The sequence below is a fragment of the Neovison vison genome, chromosome 1 (assembly GCF_020171115.1).
Source record: "Neovison vison isolate M4711 chromosome 1, ASM_NN_V1, whole genome shotgun sequence".
In the NCBI taxonomy this organism is placed as follows: Eukaryota; Metazoa; Chordata; class Mammalia; order Carnivora; family Mustelidae; genus Neogale; species Neogale vison.
In genome coordinates, this window is record NC_058091.1 from 238670113 (window position 1) to 238685578 (window position 15466).

The 15466-nt window shown below is 43.9% G+C and overlaps 2 protein-coding genes across 5 annotated transcripts; both read right to left on the minus strand.

The window, feature by feature from the left end:
* Nucleotides 1-832: 832 nt before the first annotated feature.
* ZMAT2 (zinc finger matrin-type 2) lies at nucleotides 833-8256 on the minus strand. Of its 2 annotated transcripts, none has more exons than XM_044226165.1 (6): nucleotides 8169-8256; nucleotides 6246-6339; nucleotides 4614-4737; nucleotides 3171-3244; nucleotides 2574-2719; nucleotides 833-1849 (listed from the first exon to the last, which is right to left on the minus strand). In XM_044226165.1, exons 1-6 carry the CDS (start codon nucleotides 8205-8207, stop codon nucleotides 1706-1708), a joined length of 621 nt encoding a protein of 206 aa, XP_044082100.1. In that variant the 5' UTR covers nucleotides 8208-8256; the 3' UTR covers nucleotides 833-1705. The 2 variants fall into 2 exon arrangements, with proteins under 2 accessions (XP_044082100.1, XP_044082093.1); XM_044226158.1 differs by lacking the exon at nucleotides 8169-8256 and adding an exon at nucleotides 6673-6779.
* Nucleotides 8169-15415, minus strand: HARS2 (histidyl-tRNA synthetase 2, mitochondrial). 3 transcript variants are annotated; one of them, XM_044226132.1, is made up of 13 exons: nucleotides 15113-15415; nucleotides 13617-13691; nucleotides 13233-13352; nucleotides 13012-13107; nucleotides 11893-12018; nucleotides 11690-11797; nucleotides 11339-11437; nucleotides 10955-11048; nucleotides 10047-10174; nucleotides 9734-9973; nucleotides 9452-9568; nucleotides 9100-9246; nucleotides 8169-8355 (listed from the first exon to the last, which is right to left on the minus strand). In XM_044226132.1, exons 1-13 carry the CDS (start codon nucleotides 15218-15220, stop codon nucleotides 8296-8298), a joined length of 1518 nt encoding a protein of 505 aa, XP_044082067.1. In that variant the 5' UTR covers nucleotides 15221-15415; the 3' UTR covers nucleotides 8169-8295. The 3 variants fall into 3 exon arrangements, with proteins under 3 accessions (XP_044082067.1, XP_044082074.1, XP_044082082.1); XM_044226139.1 differs by lacking the exon at nucleotides 13617-13691; XM_044226147.1 differs by lacking the exons at nucleotides 13233-13352; nucleotides 13617-13691; nucleotides 15113-15415 and having other exon boundaries at nucleotides 11893-12022; nucleotides 13012-13102.
* Nucleotides 15416-15466: the final 51 nt, after the last annotated feature.

Here is a 15466-nt window from a genome sequence, read left to right on the forward strand (position 1 = left end):
AAGGAGTTATGTACAAAAGTCCAAAGGAAAGAGTATAGTACTTTAAGGGACCCACAGGTGGTTCAGCGCTTCAAGGGGCTAAATGAGGCAGGGAATGTAGATAAGCCATATGGTGGCAGCCTTGCTAACCCACAGAGCCCACTTTTCAGAGTACAGAACCACCAAAGGTTATTACAGAATTCACCTAGTTGGAGTTTGTGTAAGTATTGCTGGTTTGTTCAAGAGACTGATTTTTTTTTTTCCCTCTGTAACCCTGGGATCTGGCACAGTACCCAATCCAGGGAATATCAAAGCTTTCTCTTCAGTTAAGCAGTATGTGTCATCCAATTCTCAAGTCAGACCAAAGTAGGGAAGGCAGCTTATCAATGCTTCTCAATGGGACTGGGGGGACACATCCTATTTGTCAAATTTGGGAGGAGGTGCTACCAGCATCTAGTAGGCAGAGGCTAGAGAAATGCTAAAAACATCCTGAAATGCACAAGAGAGCCTCCACAACAAAAAATTAACCGGCCCCAAATGTCAAAAGTTCCAAAACCAAGTAACTCTGTGCTTAGCATAACTGCATAGAGTAAAGAAAACACTAAATTCAACCCTAAACTCTTCCAAAAACAGACCAAAGGAGGATAAAATTATGGGGAAAGTTCTGTTCAGACTCCTCCGGACACACATCCCATCAGAGGAAAATACAACTCATGCTGAAGGAACCTAGGGAAAAAAAAAAGTGACAGGGCTCAAATGAAGGGAGAAGAAAGAAGCAGATCTATATGTAAATATTCAGTGTAGGAAGAAAAAAAACAATACACAGGGAAGAATATGGAATGTTCCCACCAAATTAACAGGCCCAGTCAATGCCATTTATTATACATGTTGAACAGTCTCTGAGACCCAAGGGCTCCCATATTAAGGTTTTTTTTTTCCTTTTTCTTTTTTGCATCAAACAGGTTCTTCCAAGAGCCTGCTCACAAGGAAGAAAAAAAAAGAGTAATCCTCAACAAAATGAAACAAAGAGGAAAAGCTAACAGTCTACATATGAAAAAGAAAGGTTAAAAAACTCACCAGACAAAAACCACACCAAACACTCGTCCCATTTAATTTCCTGTTACATGCACTGAGGGAGCCACGAACATAAGACCCCAAGGCAGCAATGTTCTGAGGTTCTAGCTCTGGCTCCCTCTATGTGACAAATTCATGCACACACGCCCGCACATACCACTGACCCAGGCAGAAATACACATGCATGCACAGGTGGTGAAGAACCACAGGGGGTTGGGGGGGAAAGAGGGCTGTTCAAAAATGTGCTATCAACTGGACACTGGGACCCAGAAAACCATTCTGCTGCAGGCTAAGCAAGAGTCAAAATTAAAACAGAGAGAAAACACAGGATAAATGTAGGATGCTCAGAGAAGAAATTGGACAGATGAAGAGGGAAAGATACAGGGGGAGTTTTGGGAAAGCAGCCTCAGAAGAGGTTTTTCTTTATTGGGAACTCAGGCAGAGGTCCTGTGACTCCAGTGACATACTGAGGGAATACGCCATAGCATTACCTTTGCATCCTGTGCTCCCTCCCAAAGTAGAGGGAAACCACAGACACCCACCCTCTAGCCCTCCCCATTGTGGCTCTTAAGGACTTTCCCAAGTACCCCCCAAAAAATGACACCCCCCCCACACACACACAAAGTTAGCAAAGAGCCAAGCACGGAAAGCCTCAGTAACTCTTCTTGGTGGAACCAAAGCCAGAGAAGCCCATCACAGCTGCCATCTCATCATCCTCCTCAAATGTCAAGTCCTCCTCAGCCCTCCTTTTCTTCTCCTTCTGTTTCTCTTTCTTGTAGGCTTTGGCCTTTTCCTCCTAGGGGGGAAATCACTCAGAATCAGTTCAGACTCCTGAGTCAAACATTGCAAGAGACAAGTGAGTGTCAAGACTCCTTTCTATCTTTAGGAGAAAATAGTTAAAGGCAAGTAAAATTTCAAGAGCAGAGGAAAAGCCACAGTAAAGATTTTAAGGAACAAAAAAGAGCAGTTTTAGCCTGTGAAGAGCACTTCTCAATCCTACATCCCAGTTCATCTCTAGTTCTTAAAAAAGTTATGGAAGGAAAACCACATAATAGCAACTATCACTCTGGGGCACAAAGTATATGCCAGTAATTGATCTAAACACTTTCTGTAGATTATAAGCTAAGATCTCTGATGGGAAAACTGAGGCAGGGAGAGGTTAAATAACTCGCCCAAAAGTCATAGCCAGTAAGTGAAGGAAACAGAATTCTGACCCAGGCAGCCTGGTTCTATGAGCCTCTTGGGGATTAGGTATATTTAATCCCTGCTGTAGTTTAAAAAAAAAAAAAAAAGTAGGCCCAGACAGTCCAGGAAAAAAAAAAGGATAGGTTTATAGCCATATCCTTCAGATTTCAAGAGTCCCAAACAAAGGTAATAAATGTTTCCCCCAATATAGTGAAATTCAGGATACATCTATCCTTCTGAGGGTGGGAGTGGAACAAAGAAGAGCGCCTCCTCACGATTCATAATATAAAATTCAAAGCCGGTGGACAAAAGAGGGAAGGCTAGCAAAGCCTTACCTCTTCTCTGAGCTCTTTCATTCTTTCCTCAAAATCGTAATCTTTCTGTTTCTCTTCCATCTTCTTCTTGTTGACTTCAAAACGTTTCTTCACCTGATCCAAGGTGGAACGTTCCACACGCATAGACATGCCCAGATTTCGCTGATCTGGGTGGGAACAACAGAGAAAAAGGTAATGGCATTACAATAACCTCAGCCCCTCAGAAAGTCTCTGACATTTAAAAAAGTCTCATAAAATGCACATCAAAAATAATTATGACTGGGAAAAAACTCCCTTGGTTTTACTTATTCTCAGAAGCAACAGCTACAGACAGCAAGATCCAAGTGACTTTCAACTGCCCTTTCTGAGCAAATGCACACTAGTCAGGACAGCTAAGCCTTGGAGAAGAGCACTGTCTGGGCTTATTGAGAGCCTAGAACAGTGTCTCATTTCAGGGCCTCCAAAAACATTAGATAATGAAGTAAAGCATGCCCTGTACTGAAGCCACTGGAGAAATTCTCGGGCATTAAAGAAAGATCCAGTTGAAACCACCCTTTCTCCTACCCCACCTCCAAAATCCAGTCCCAGCTCCAGTCACAAACTACCTCCAAGCCTTACGTTTCTTTCCATTAATGTGATCCAGGAAGTTGATAGAGTCCTTCACCACACAGTCACAGACATTACAGTAATACCTAGCAAACAAAAGAAACAGCATTTGTGTCAAATCTAGCTATAAGAGCTTAACGTTTTCAACCAACAAACTCATATATTTAGGTAAATTTCCTTTTTACAAGAAGAAGACACTTCTCATTTTCATAAAGTATTACCTCTTAGAAGCGTATGGTAGCCAGCCTCTAAGACGGGCCCCACAACGATCCCTAAATTCCTGGTATTTGTACCCTGGGATGTCCCCTCCCAATTTGTACTAGGGTTCATCAGTAACCAAACGAATACATCATGGTGCCTAGCAGCTCAGTTAAGTGTCTACCTTCGGCTCAGGTCATGACCTCAGGGTCCTGGGACTGAGCCCTGTGTCTGGCTCCCTGCTCAGCAGGGAGTTTGCTTCTCCCTCTGCCTGCTCCTGCTCTCTCTCTCAAATAAATAAGTAAAATATTAAAAGTTCAAAAGTGATGCTATAGCACTTCCAAGATTAGGTTACGTTAAAAAAAAAAAAAAAAAGTGGCTTCAGTATTAGTCTATGTCTTATTCTGGGGAAGCAATTACTTTATTGTGAACAGCACTGTGGAGAGGCCTCCAAAGCACTGTCACATGAAAGAGCTTTGTATCAAATCAATCAGGCACACTTATGCCTCAAATGAATGCAGACCTAGCAGATACCTTCAATGAAGCCTTGTGAAAACCTAAGCCAGAATTAGAGTTAAGTCTTTCCCAGATTACTTCCCACAGAAATTGTGAGCTATCTGCTGTTTTATGCTGCTTAATTTTGGGTGAACTTGTTATTTTACACAGCAATAGATAACTAATACAGAGAGAAATGACATGAGTGGGTTTCCTAGGCAACCCAAAGACATGTCACTCACTGCTATTTTTGCCCTCCTGCTAGAAAACCTAAATGAACAGAAAAATAGTGGTGGGCAAAAGACTAAAGTTCTTGCAGGACACTTCTTCCTATGGGTTATAGTCTTGTTCTAGGAGGAAGGTGTACAATCAAGCAATCCATAAAAACCACAATACTTTGCACCAGTCTGGAACCTCAACTCCCTTTATTCACCATCAACAGCTCCTAGGCTCCACTCTAGCTCTACCTAATCTCTCCCCTAGAAATGTCTTCAATAGTCCTTTCCTTCATTTTTTCCTTTTAAGATATGAAATAGTAGTTACAGCGCTAATATGAAGAGGCCTACAGAGTGGTCCCTGCTTAGAGACACTAGTATGTTTGTTGAGGCTTTGGTGGGGGAGAAAGAAAAATCTAATGGTAGAATTATAGGTAACATGGTTGTTTTCCTGCGGCCAGAAAACCTCCTCAACACTTGCTAAAACCAACACAGACAGTTTATTTGACCTATTTTTGGCTCCTGAGAAAGATGAAATGTCACTCACCCTCCCATCTCAGATTGCGGCGTGGTCTTGGTAATGACAATTGTCTTGCCAAGCTTGGATTCCAGGTCCACCTTATAGTCTCTATGTCGGAGAAGCTCCCGTTTGACTGGCTGCACTGGTTTTCCTAAAATTATTATAATAGAGAAAGAAGTCCCTTTAATATTACAGTTCCTTAAGCAGAAAGGGAAAAAAAATGCATGCAACCCAAAATACAGATGTCTACTCTCATTTCTTTCTTGAGCCTGAACCAAGGGAACAGTGAGAACCTCTAGCAGCAGCTAGTGAAAATCTCAACAAAGGAAAAATGAAAATCCCTAAGCTCTCCAGACTTTTTAATCACTTTAAAACCAACAAGTCTAAGGGCACCTGGATGGCTCAGTGGGTTAAGCCTCTGCCTTAGGCTCAGGTCATCATCTCAGGGTCCTGGGATCTAGTCCCTGCCGTGCAGGGAGCCTGCTTCCACCCCCCCTTCCCACTCTGCCTGCCTCTCTGCCTACTTGTGATATCTGTTAGTCAGATAAATAAAATCTTAAAAAAAAATTAAAAAATAAAAACCAACAAGTCTAAAACCAAAGTTTATTTATTGATTAACTGAACTGAAGGGGGTTCTTAATTTTCACAAAAAGCAAATTTTTAAAAGAAAAGCAAGGAGGGGCACCTGGGTGGCTCAGCTGGTTAAGCATCTGCCTTCAGTTCATTTCAGGTCATGATCCCAGAGTTCTAGGATCAAGTCCCGCATCGGGCTCCCTGCTCAGCGGGAAGTCTTATTCTCCCTCTGCCCCTCACCCTGCTTGTGCTCTCACTCTCAAATAAATAAAATCTTAAAAGAAAAAAAAAAAGACTAAAAAAATTAAATAAAAGCAAGGATAGGCAGTAATACTTCCAGATAGATGTCCCAAGCACAACACAAAAGTAATCTTTGGAAGACTGGGGAAAATTTTTTAAAGGGGACCAACATTCAGGAAATACCTGTCACATACTTGGCACTACTGTACAAATTATATCAAAACTAAAAGGATTAGTGTGTGCAAGGTGGTGTAGAAGTGAAGTGAAAGAAGAATGCATATGTTTGAATACAGACGAAAAAAACAGTATTTCTTTTTGTATAGTGGAATCTCTACCTAGGAAAGAAGAACCAACTCCCTGACACTGTACAAAACATAGGGAACAGTACCACTAACCACCAGCTGAAATAATCACACGGTCCTTGGTGAGTACCCTTGCTCTTCTCAGGTTATAGGGAGGGGAAGGTCCTGATTATTATGTTCTTCTTCCCCTTAAGTGATTTCAAGTGAAATAGTATCTTCAGTAGCAGTAATGCACAGCTGCGAAACAGTCATTTCTCTACTAAGGATTCTACTCTCCTCTCCATACTTGAGGAAAGGAGGAAATGAGCTAAGCAAAAGGACGACAAAGAAAGCAGAGGAAACAGAGGTGGAAAACACCTCAACACTGCTTCAGTCCATTTCCTCGCTCTCATTTTCTACATTAAAGAAATCCAGAACCAGGGAGGCAACACTGTGCCAGAAGATACACAGGGTATGAGGACATCGCATTTCAACTTCCCACCCGTTCTCCAGCTATGGCTTCGCTTCTACGATACCCATGGCCCTTGATGGAGCAGGCACCCACCATCCTTCTTTTCTCTCTCTTCCGTGAGCCTCTTTTCGGCGAGTTTCTCATATTCATCTTTGTCCCACTTTCGGCGAAAGTCCAAGTTTTTTGTCTGTAAGGAGAAAAGCGCTCAAGATTCGCTGCTAATCATATCCGACCCCTAGAGAAACGGAGGGAACCGCGTCCACGCTGGCAAGGCGTCCCCGGGACCTGTAGAGAGCGAAGACTCTCCGGACCACACCAGGAGGCTGAGGCGGCCTCAAGACCCTAACCCAAAAGACCGCCGGGAGTCCACAGACCCTGCGCCAGGACCCCACGGGGAAGTTCTTGAACCCAGGACACTGGACCGCAAGAAGGTGTTGAGAAGCCAGTCGGGTCAGGATATTCCGCGCTGAGACGCCACCCTCTGCCCCCCAGCCAAAGCCTCTTCACACACAACACCTACCCCGCTACCCGACGCCATCTTCACTGCGAAGTGAATGGGAAGCCGGAAAATGACGTAAAAAGCGGCCCTGAGCCGTAAAGCAAGCTTGCCCTCCAATAAAGTTAGAGTCTCGCGTTCTAAACGAGCTAAGGACTGGAGGGCTTCTAAAACAAGCTTGTCGGCCCCGCCTCTGCACCGAGGACGTGGCGCATGCGCATGGAGAATGTGAAGCAACACGGAAGTAAGGGCGCCTACAAATGTTTTCGCCTTGGCTTTCAAAACAAGCATCATCAAAAGACTGATTCAGTTCATCTTGTCCATTTTACAATGAACGACACGGTTCATATCGGTGCCCTTTGACCTAGTCTAATCAATTTTGCGTGCGTTTTCCAAGAGTTTCGAAATTTTCTTTAGGGTCTAATGGGTTATCAGGAGCCTGCAGCTGCCCCATTTACCCGTATGCACTAAAGATATGGCCCCGACACAGTGTTTTTAAAAGTTGCAGCCTCCCCAGCGCATATACAGAAAGCATTGTTTGCACACTGTCTCTTTATTTTTGAAGCAATGTTATCACCCTTCGGTTAACTCATCTTTCCTTCTGGGAGGAACTTTATAGTCACTCAATCTATAGGGCACAATTTAGTCAACATGATTGGACTTGGAAAGGCCAGTCATCAGCCTACAGTCATCAGCCGTAGGGTGAAGAACTCTGGCAGACAGTTCACTATATGTTGATTTAGACATGACTGTGTCTCCAAGTTGGGGAGGAAGGGACAGTGGGGAGCACTGGGGAACTGTGACTGCTCCCTTCACTTAATACAGAAGCAGCACACCTGGAGGTTGCTCCTAGCTCTCAGAATTCTCCAGTGTACACTCCAGCATTTTCTACAGCCAATGCAAAACAATCTCCTGATAACAAATCATCCAAACTACTACATTTAATATTTTATTTAATGTATTATTCAATCACTTCTAGAACAGCCACCTACCTAGGAGAACACAGAATATAGTCAAGCAATAATTCTGGCACAGGAAATGATTTCCAAAATCTCAAAAGATTAGACCATTTTGTCAGTCACCTATTGAATTCAACATTCAAGATTACTATAAAGACAGCCTCACTCTATTAAGAGTGTGGACTAGACAGATTACATGTCAAAATGAACACTACTATACCCTTAGGACAGCATTTTTGTCCTCAAACAAAGGAGAAAGCAGCCATTTGCCCCTTCCTTGCTCAGGTTGTGGACAAATTTCCCCAAATTTGGTCAGAGGCCATAGTGGAAGATTAAGTACCTGACTTCTGATCTCAATGGTCTTGGCCTGAGGCAACTTTCCTAGAGCCTTGCTCAAAGCAACCATCTCAGCACCTCTTGGTAGCATTCAATGGCACTTCAAATCTGCCATCTGTCTCTGCAGTTAAAGCATGCCTCTTTCACATACCAGCCATCTGCACCCATGCAGAATAGCTGCTCACACTAGCCCAGGAATCCTCAGGGCCTCCTACAGTTCTGTACCCAGAAAGGATGGAGGAGGCAAAGGAACTTGTCACTCATCCTGGCCAGCAGTTGTGAAGTCCATCAGGAACTCAGTCCTAGAAGAAACACCTTCTAGAAAGAGCAGCAGATGGCAAGCAGGCAAGGATTAAGACTCAGACAGTCTCTTCTGAATTTCAGCCACAAGATTTTCCCGTTTAATGGCCACCTGTAATGTAAGAGAACCTTCATGTGACAAACTACAGAGTGTAATACTAGCTTCTTAGTCACTGCATTTCCAAATTCATTTTATCCTGCATCTGTTCCCACTACTTATTTAACCAGTAGGAAGAAGCATGGGCTTCAAGCTGAACTAGAGAATGTATGCACTTAAGACTAAAGAGATTCAGGGGTGCCTGGATGGCTCAGTGGGTTAAAGCTTCTGCCTTCGGCTCAGGTCGTGATCTCAGGTCCTGGGATCGAGCCCCGCATCAGGCTCTCTGCTCAGTGGGGAGCTGCTTCCCCCTCTCTCTCTCCGCCTGCCTCTGCCTACTTGTGATTTCTCTCTCCATCAAAATATAAATAAAATATAAAAAAAAAAATTTCATCTGTCCTTCTGCCCACCTACCTAACCCTACTGGCTAAAGGACTGCCTGCGTGGCTCTTCATTCTTCTCTATCACTAGAGATAGAGAAGATATTTCCTCAGCCATAAGATACATATTTCTTTTTTTTTTTTTTTTTAAAGATTTTATTTATTTATTTGACAGAGAGAAATCACAAGTAGATGGAGAGGCAGGCAGAGAGAGAGAAGCAGGCTTCCTGCTGAGCAGAGAGCCCGATGCGGGCCTCGATCCCAGGACCCTGAGATCATGACCTGAGCCGAAGGCAGCGGCTAAACCCACTGAGCCACCCAGGCGCCCAAGATACATATTTCTTAAAGAATCTAAGATTCCTTCTGTTCCCCCACTCACCTCCTCCCTGCTGGCCACTGAACGAAGTTTGATTACGCCTTCTTTAAGTTCTTGCTCACCAATAATGACCACCAATGGAATGCCCATGTGCTCACAGTAATGCAGTTGAGTTAGTAGTTTCGGGTTGTTCTTATACAGCAGCTCTGCCTGGAAAGGGTGAAGACAGAATAAGAGGCTTAAAAGTGACCACACTCCTCAAGCATTTACAAAGAAGTAAGGAGCTAGCTCTCCTACCAGAAGACACTTTAGTGAAGAGTAGGAAGGTTTTGAGTTCCGCCTTAGGCATTAGGTAGAAATGGCCACCTGAATGGCCACACATACCTAGATGACTTGGATATCAGTTCTACTATACCTTGATCCCAGCATCCCAAAGCTCTGAAATTAGCTTCAACCGTTCATGAAGAAAGTTCTTCTGTGGTGTAGCCACAAACACTTGGGTCTCTGTAGTCCGTATCTTCTGACCAGAAGTCTGATTAAAGAGAGAGAAGAAAGTAAAACTAATAAATAACTTCCTGTGCATAAGTAATTTAAAAAAAAAAAAAACATAAAGAATCACCAGAAAACAGTCCAACTGTATATCCACAAACATGAGTTTTTAGTCTCCACCTCCACCCCACCCCTACCTAGGACCTACCTTTATCCTCTGTTCCAAAATGGCGAAGATTCGCTCCACTCCAATACTGAGCCCCACACACGGCACTTTGTGGCCCTTGGGGTCAAACATGCCCACCAACCCATCATAGCGTCCACCAGCAGCCACACTGCCCACATTGAGGGACTCCTCAGCCTGAGCTGGGGTCTGTAGTAGCACTGCTTCGTAGATCACTCCAGTATAGTAGTCCAGTCCCCGAGCTAGGCTTAGGTCAAAAGAGATCTGTGGGAACAAGACTATAGTAAGACTAAGAACCCCAAAGTTCACCAGGAAGTCCTCTCCCACTTCCCCTTACCTTCTCAGCAATTCCAAATAAAGTCAGGTATTCAAATAGCAGCTTCAAGTCCCCCAAGCCCTCTAGGGCCTGCTTGTTCTGGGATAGTCTAGAATCCTGCAACATTTCCTCTATTAAGGATACCCCACCTGGGGAGACATATGGAGAGAAATAAGGTCTGTGCTTTCACCCAGATGTGTTTTACCCAAATTTATTCTTAATATGCTCCAGCTAATCCTCACTTTCTTATTTAAAAAAAAAAAAAAAAATCCTGGGGCGCATGGGTGGCTCAGTGGGTTAAAGCCTCTGCCTTTGGCTCAGGTCATGATCTCAGGGTCCTGGGATCGAGCCCCACATCGGGCTCTCTGCTCAGCGAGGAGCCTGCTTCCCCCTCTCGCTCTGCCTGCCTCCCTGCCTACTTGTGATCTCTCTGTCAAATAAATAAACAAAATTTTAAAAATAGAGTCATTAAAAAAAAAAAGTCCTATCTCTTATGACCAGACTCTTCTCCTCTGCCTTTGCCATCTGAAGACATAAAGTGTTTATTACACTAAGTAAAAGGGAAATTAAATTCAGGCCAGACTCTGGCACTTAGCTTATATTTGGAAAGGAGCTGTTTCAGGGGCACCTAGGTGGCTCAGTGGGTTAAGCCTCTGCCTTCGGGTCAGGTCATGATCTCAGGGTCCTGGGATCGAGCCCCACATTGGGCTCTGTGCTCAGCAGACAGTCTACTTCCCCCACTCTCTCTGCCTGCCTCTCTGCCTACCTCTCTGCCTACTTGTGATTTCTCTCTCCACCAAATAAATAAATAAAATCTTAAAAAAAAAAAAAAGAAAGAAAGAAAGAAAGAAAGGAGCTATTTTAGAGATAGAAGTTGTACATACCTCCCCCTCAGTTCGATCAATAGCTCTGAAAATGCTGGTTCTTACCATGACATTGAACATAGTCACCAATTCTATCAGCCACTTCAGGAGCCAGGCCTTTCCTTGCCACCATCTCATGTCTTACATCATTCCACGATATCTGCACAAATACCCAAACATTAGCCCACTTCCAAGATCCTTCTTCATCTAACTGGAAATGTCACGACTAGCTAACATATACTCAACAAAGTCGGAGACAACTTAGAAAATGCAGTCAGTCAACAAAGCTTTTGCACAACAAAGTTCAGGTCTTGCTTCAGAATATCTCCTTACCTTCCCCAGAGAAAGCTCATTTCCAGTTACTGTCTCCTTATTTTTTTCTAGGGGTACAGATTTGAGGGCAGGGCAGAGATTCTGATATGGTCTACTGAAGCATGACTTTTTAGTTACCTTGTCTAGTTTGTCTATTGAGGAGCAGATGGCATGGAACTTGCTTTCAGGAACACCACAGACAGCCAACATCCCATCCAAAATCCGCCGATCATTGACCTGTGAACTCAGTGGAAATAACCCCAGTCCCTTGTCCATGCCCTTTCCCTCAAAACAAGAGCAGTCCCTGTTAGCCTGTCTCATAAAAAGGACAGAAAATAATTTCCACAGCATCACTATATAGACGAAATACAACAGCTGTACTGAGAAAGTCCCAGGTCTACAGGCTTAAGGGCTGGAGTCACCTGTGTTTTAGGAGGGCACCCAGATCAAATCCAGACTTCTCCCCTCAGTCCTCAGCCCTAGTCTCACCTTAATGAGAAAGTCCCCCAACTGCAACCCACTTAGGATTTCACACATAATCTTTAAGCACTCTGCATCGGGGATCATAGGGTCAAACTGACCAGCAATGTCAAAATCCTGCAGCAAAGAAAAAGGGGAAAAACAAAATCTTCACTGAGCAGCCAATTCCCAGGTTGCAGATCCCCAAACTTGTATCAATGCTGGTCACTTACACACTGGCAGAACTCCCTGTAGCGACCTTGGACTATGGTTGGGCTCTCTCGCCGCCACACCTTTCCAACATGGTAGCGTTTCATCCTCTTCACTTTATTCATAGCGAGATAACGAGCAAAAGGAACCTCACATAAAGAGGTTAAGGAGAAAGCATACTGCCTCCAAAGCTTGGGCCCAGTGTACAGACATTTGGGAGAACTGGGCCATTACCAACTGGATCTCATCCACTAGGATGAAAACAAGGACCTTCTGTCTTGTTTCCCACTATCCCCAAGGTCTAGCAGTACTTGACATTCAATATATATAAATGAATGAAGGAACCCCATCAAGCAAAAGTGCAAGTTCAGTAAAAAAGCAGAGGAAATTGGCCTGCTGCCCACTCTATGAGATAAAAATGACCCAAGAACTCCAAGCATGGGCTATTCCTTCCCATTCAGATCAATTCTCAACCATTTCAAAATAGTCAAGTTTCAGAACCTGGATTTGCCTGCAACTTCTATGTCAATTTTTTTTTCTCTTCTTCTCTTTCTTTCTTTTTCTTAATGCCAACTTTTCTTAAAGTATAGGTTGAGAACCACCCACCTCTTCATGACCCCAGTGCCTGTTTAAAATGCAGATTGTTAGGGGCTCCTGGGTGGCTCAGTGGGTTAAAGCCTCTGCCTTCGGCTCAGGTCATGATCCCAGGGTCCTGGGATTGAGCCCCGCATCGGGCTCTCTGCTCAGCAGGGAGCCTGCTTTCTCCTCTCTCTGCCTGCCTCTCTGCCTACTTGTCATCTCTGTCTGTCAAATAAATAAATAAAATCTTTTTTTAAATGAATAAATAGAATGCAGATTATTAGATTGCTGAACCCCAATCCAGGTACAGAATTAATATCTGGGGATAAGGTCCAGAAATCTCTATTTCTGCAATCTTCCTCAAGGGAGTCTGATACACAATAAAAGTTAAATGAATGTTTCAGGCCAGGCTCTGCTGGAAGAATTGCCTTCTGGGAAAAACTGGAAGTAAAGGCTGATGCAAACAGACCTACGGGATCTCAGAGGCACTGCTGTCCCTTTTGTCAAAGAAAACCCTCTGGGTTTGGAAAGAGATGTCAGTCTCCTAACACTCAGAAGGATACAGTAAGGTCATAGCGCAGGGACAACAGCTCTCCACCTTGATCCTTCAGATCATAGATTAGCCCAGAGTCCTCTCCATACTTCTCAGTGAGCATTTCCTGCAGGGATCAAACAAAAACCACCAGAGTTCAAAGGAGGACTCCTGAACACAGGCTAAAAGCTCTTTGGGAAACTGAAGGCAAGAAAAGAAATGGAGTTCCAGAACTCTCTTTTCTCTTCTTACCTTAAGTTCAAATGCTGGAGTATCTAATCTCTTTGCTCCATGACGTTTAAAGCAGCCAACCACCATATCAAGAATTTTCTCCCTTATAACCATCTGCTGGGGACTAAGATCTCTGGTGCCCTAGAAACCAAAAGTAGTCATGGTGAAAACACAGACAAAAAACAAGATCATTTAAGACAAAAGGTTAAACAACACCTGTAATTGAAAGTCAGTAGTTGAAATCTCTTTGAGTTCAGCTGACTGAGCCTCATCAGTATCTCTAGAATAGTGACTTTTTAAAACCTAATCTTAAAAGACATTAAGATGGATTAGGAAGAGACAAGCAGAGCAGAGGGCAGTCCTCCAAGGCACTCTAATAGGACAGGGTGGGGCAAAGGGCATTACCTTTGGTGTCTTAATAATAAAATTTGATTTTTCTTGATGTGCTTTCAGTTGGGACGTTAGCACTGCCTCTGAAACCTGGCAGAAAATAGAATGTGAGATGTGAGCCACAAGACTGGCCAGACTTGGGACATCTCTCGCCCTATCACCAGACCTGAAAAGACCTCTGGTCTTGAGCAACAGACAACCTGAACACTGTTTTATCCATTTCAGTCTCCGCCTCCCTCCAAAACATGCATCATATTTGCACTATATATTTAATACACATAACATCTTTATCATATTTGGAGGGTTTTTTAAAAGATTTTTTAAATTTATTTATTTGACAGACAGAGATCACAAGTAGGCAGAGATGCAGGCAGAGAGAGAGAGAGGAAAGCAGGCTCCCTGCCAAGCAGAGAGCCTGATGTGGGGCTTAATCCCACGATCTTGAGGTCATGACCTGAGCCGAAGGCAGAGGCTTAACCCACTGAGCCACCCAGGTGCCCCAATATTTGGAGTTTTTAAACGTATACCCTGTATTTGGGCTTTTTAAACGTCTGGAAAAGCTTAAGCACCCAAGAACAATGAAGGCACAGAACAACCTACCACTAATGCCACCAACCATCTAGGAGTAGGGATTAGTATGATCTCCAATTCTTAATTCCAACTCAAAGAGCAAACACATGAACATGAATTTTTAATACAGAAGCAATGGTCATTAGGCTTAGAGACATGGAAAAAGTAACCTCAAGACAGAAGGGAACGCACAACATGCCTGGTTGAGGAGAGAATAGGAATGGCTATCCAAACTGATCTAAAAAAATCAGACTGGTAGGATGCTCTAACTGAAATTTAGTAACAAAAGATCTGAACACTGCTGTTCAGGATAGCACAAAGGATCTGCTAGGGTCTTTACCAAAGTAAAACTGAATTGGTAATTTTGTTTATAGGAGCAGGCTGTATGTCCTTCCAGAAATATAGAGAGTGTGGTAGTTCCTTATTTTGGCTGATTGTCTCCTCCAAAGGATGGCAGTTCAAGTCCACAGACCTTCCTCTGCAATTCCAAAATCCCCAAATTTCTAAAAACCGCAAAGTGGTTTGTTTTGGCGTTTCTTTTTCGGAGGGTGGGGGGTGAGCTTATCTTGAGGTGAACTCAGTCTACCTGTGATCTTCAGTCATCTCACTTAATGGGACTATTTATATACTTTGCTTAAGAATGTGTTTGACCCCAAGAGGTTCACCTTAGGGATTGTTGGACCTATGTTAAAAATGCTCCCTCACTATGTATCCGTAGATAAGTCATTTAACCTTGCAGACTGTTTCCTCAACTGTAAAATGGAAATAATCCCAACTTCTCAAGATTGCTATGAGGATTAAATGACAAAGCATCTAAAATGCTTAGTTCAGTACCGTTAAACTACTCAAAAAAACCCGACTGTACTACTGGACTGCCCGCTGCGAGTCCATGCTTTCAGACCTGGATATCCTGCCGCAACTGACCACTCAGTCTGGCTCACCTGACTATGAAAATGTACCTCCCTGATGCACACAAGACCGGACGGTCGCAGGAGCTGGCTAAACAGTGAAGCCCAGGCCCTCCTGTGCCGGAGTCCGAACGAGGGCATCGTGTAACAGGAGGCCGCCTTTTCGAGACAGGAGCTAAAGGACCTGGGAACGAGGCAGGTCGGACCCCACCCCAGTGAGGGTGCAGACCGCTGTAGAGGTTAGCCGTGGCACCGGCGAAAAAGCGATCACTTCCGCATCTTCCAAAGACTGAAAGGCAGCTCTAGACCTCACGGGTTCCGTTTCAGCTTCAACACTTCCGGTAGTAGCCGGAAGTGGTTGTTGCGTTCGGCGGAGGCTCTCTAGGC

Bases quoted from the DNA above. Each gene is read 5' to 3' on its own strand.
- ZMAT2 (XM_044226165.1), bottom strand. From the start codon at position 8,207: ATGAGTGACAAGTTCCTTTGCCTCCTCCATCCTTTCTGG. The intron at 4,738-6,245 runs GTGGGTGCCTGC...TAATAATTTTAG, and splicing joins AGAGAGAGAAAAGAAGGATG to GAAAACCAGTGCAGCCAGTC. The intron at 1,850-2,573 runs GTAAGGCTTTGC...TTTCCCCCCTAG, and splicing joins TGAAAGAGCTCAGAGAAGAG to GAGGAAAAGGCCAAAGCCTA.
- HARS2 (XM_044226132.1), bottom strand. From the start codon at position 15,220: ATGCCCTCGTTCGGACTCCGGCACAGGAGGGCCTGGGCTTCACTGTTT. The intron at 12,019-13,011 runs GTATCCTTCTGA...TCTTTATGTGAG, and splicing joins CCCTGCGCTATGACCTTACT to GTTCCTTTTGCTCGTTATCT. The intron at 11,798-11,892 runs GTAAGTGACCAG...TCTTTGCTGCAG, and splicing joins ACAGGGAGTTCTGCCAGTGT to GATTTTGACATTGCTGGTCA.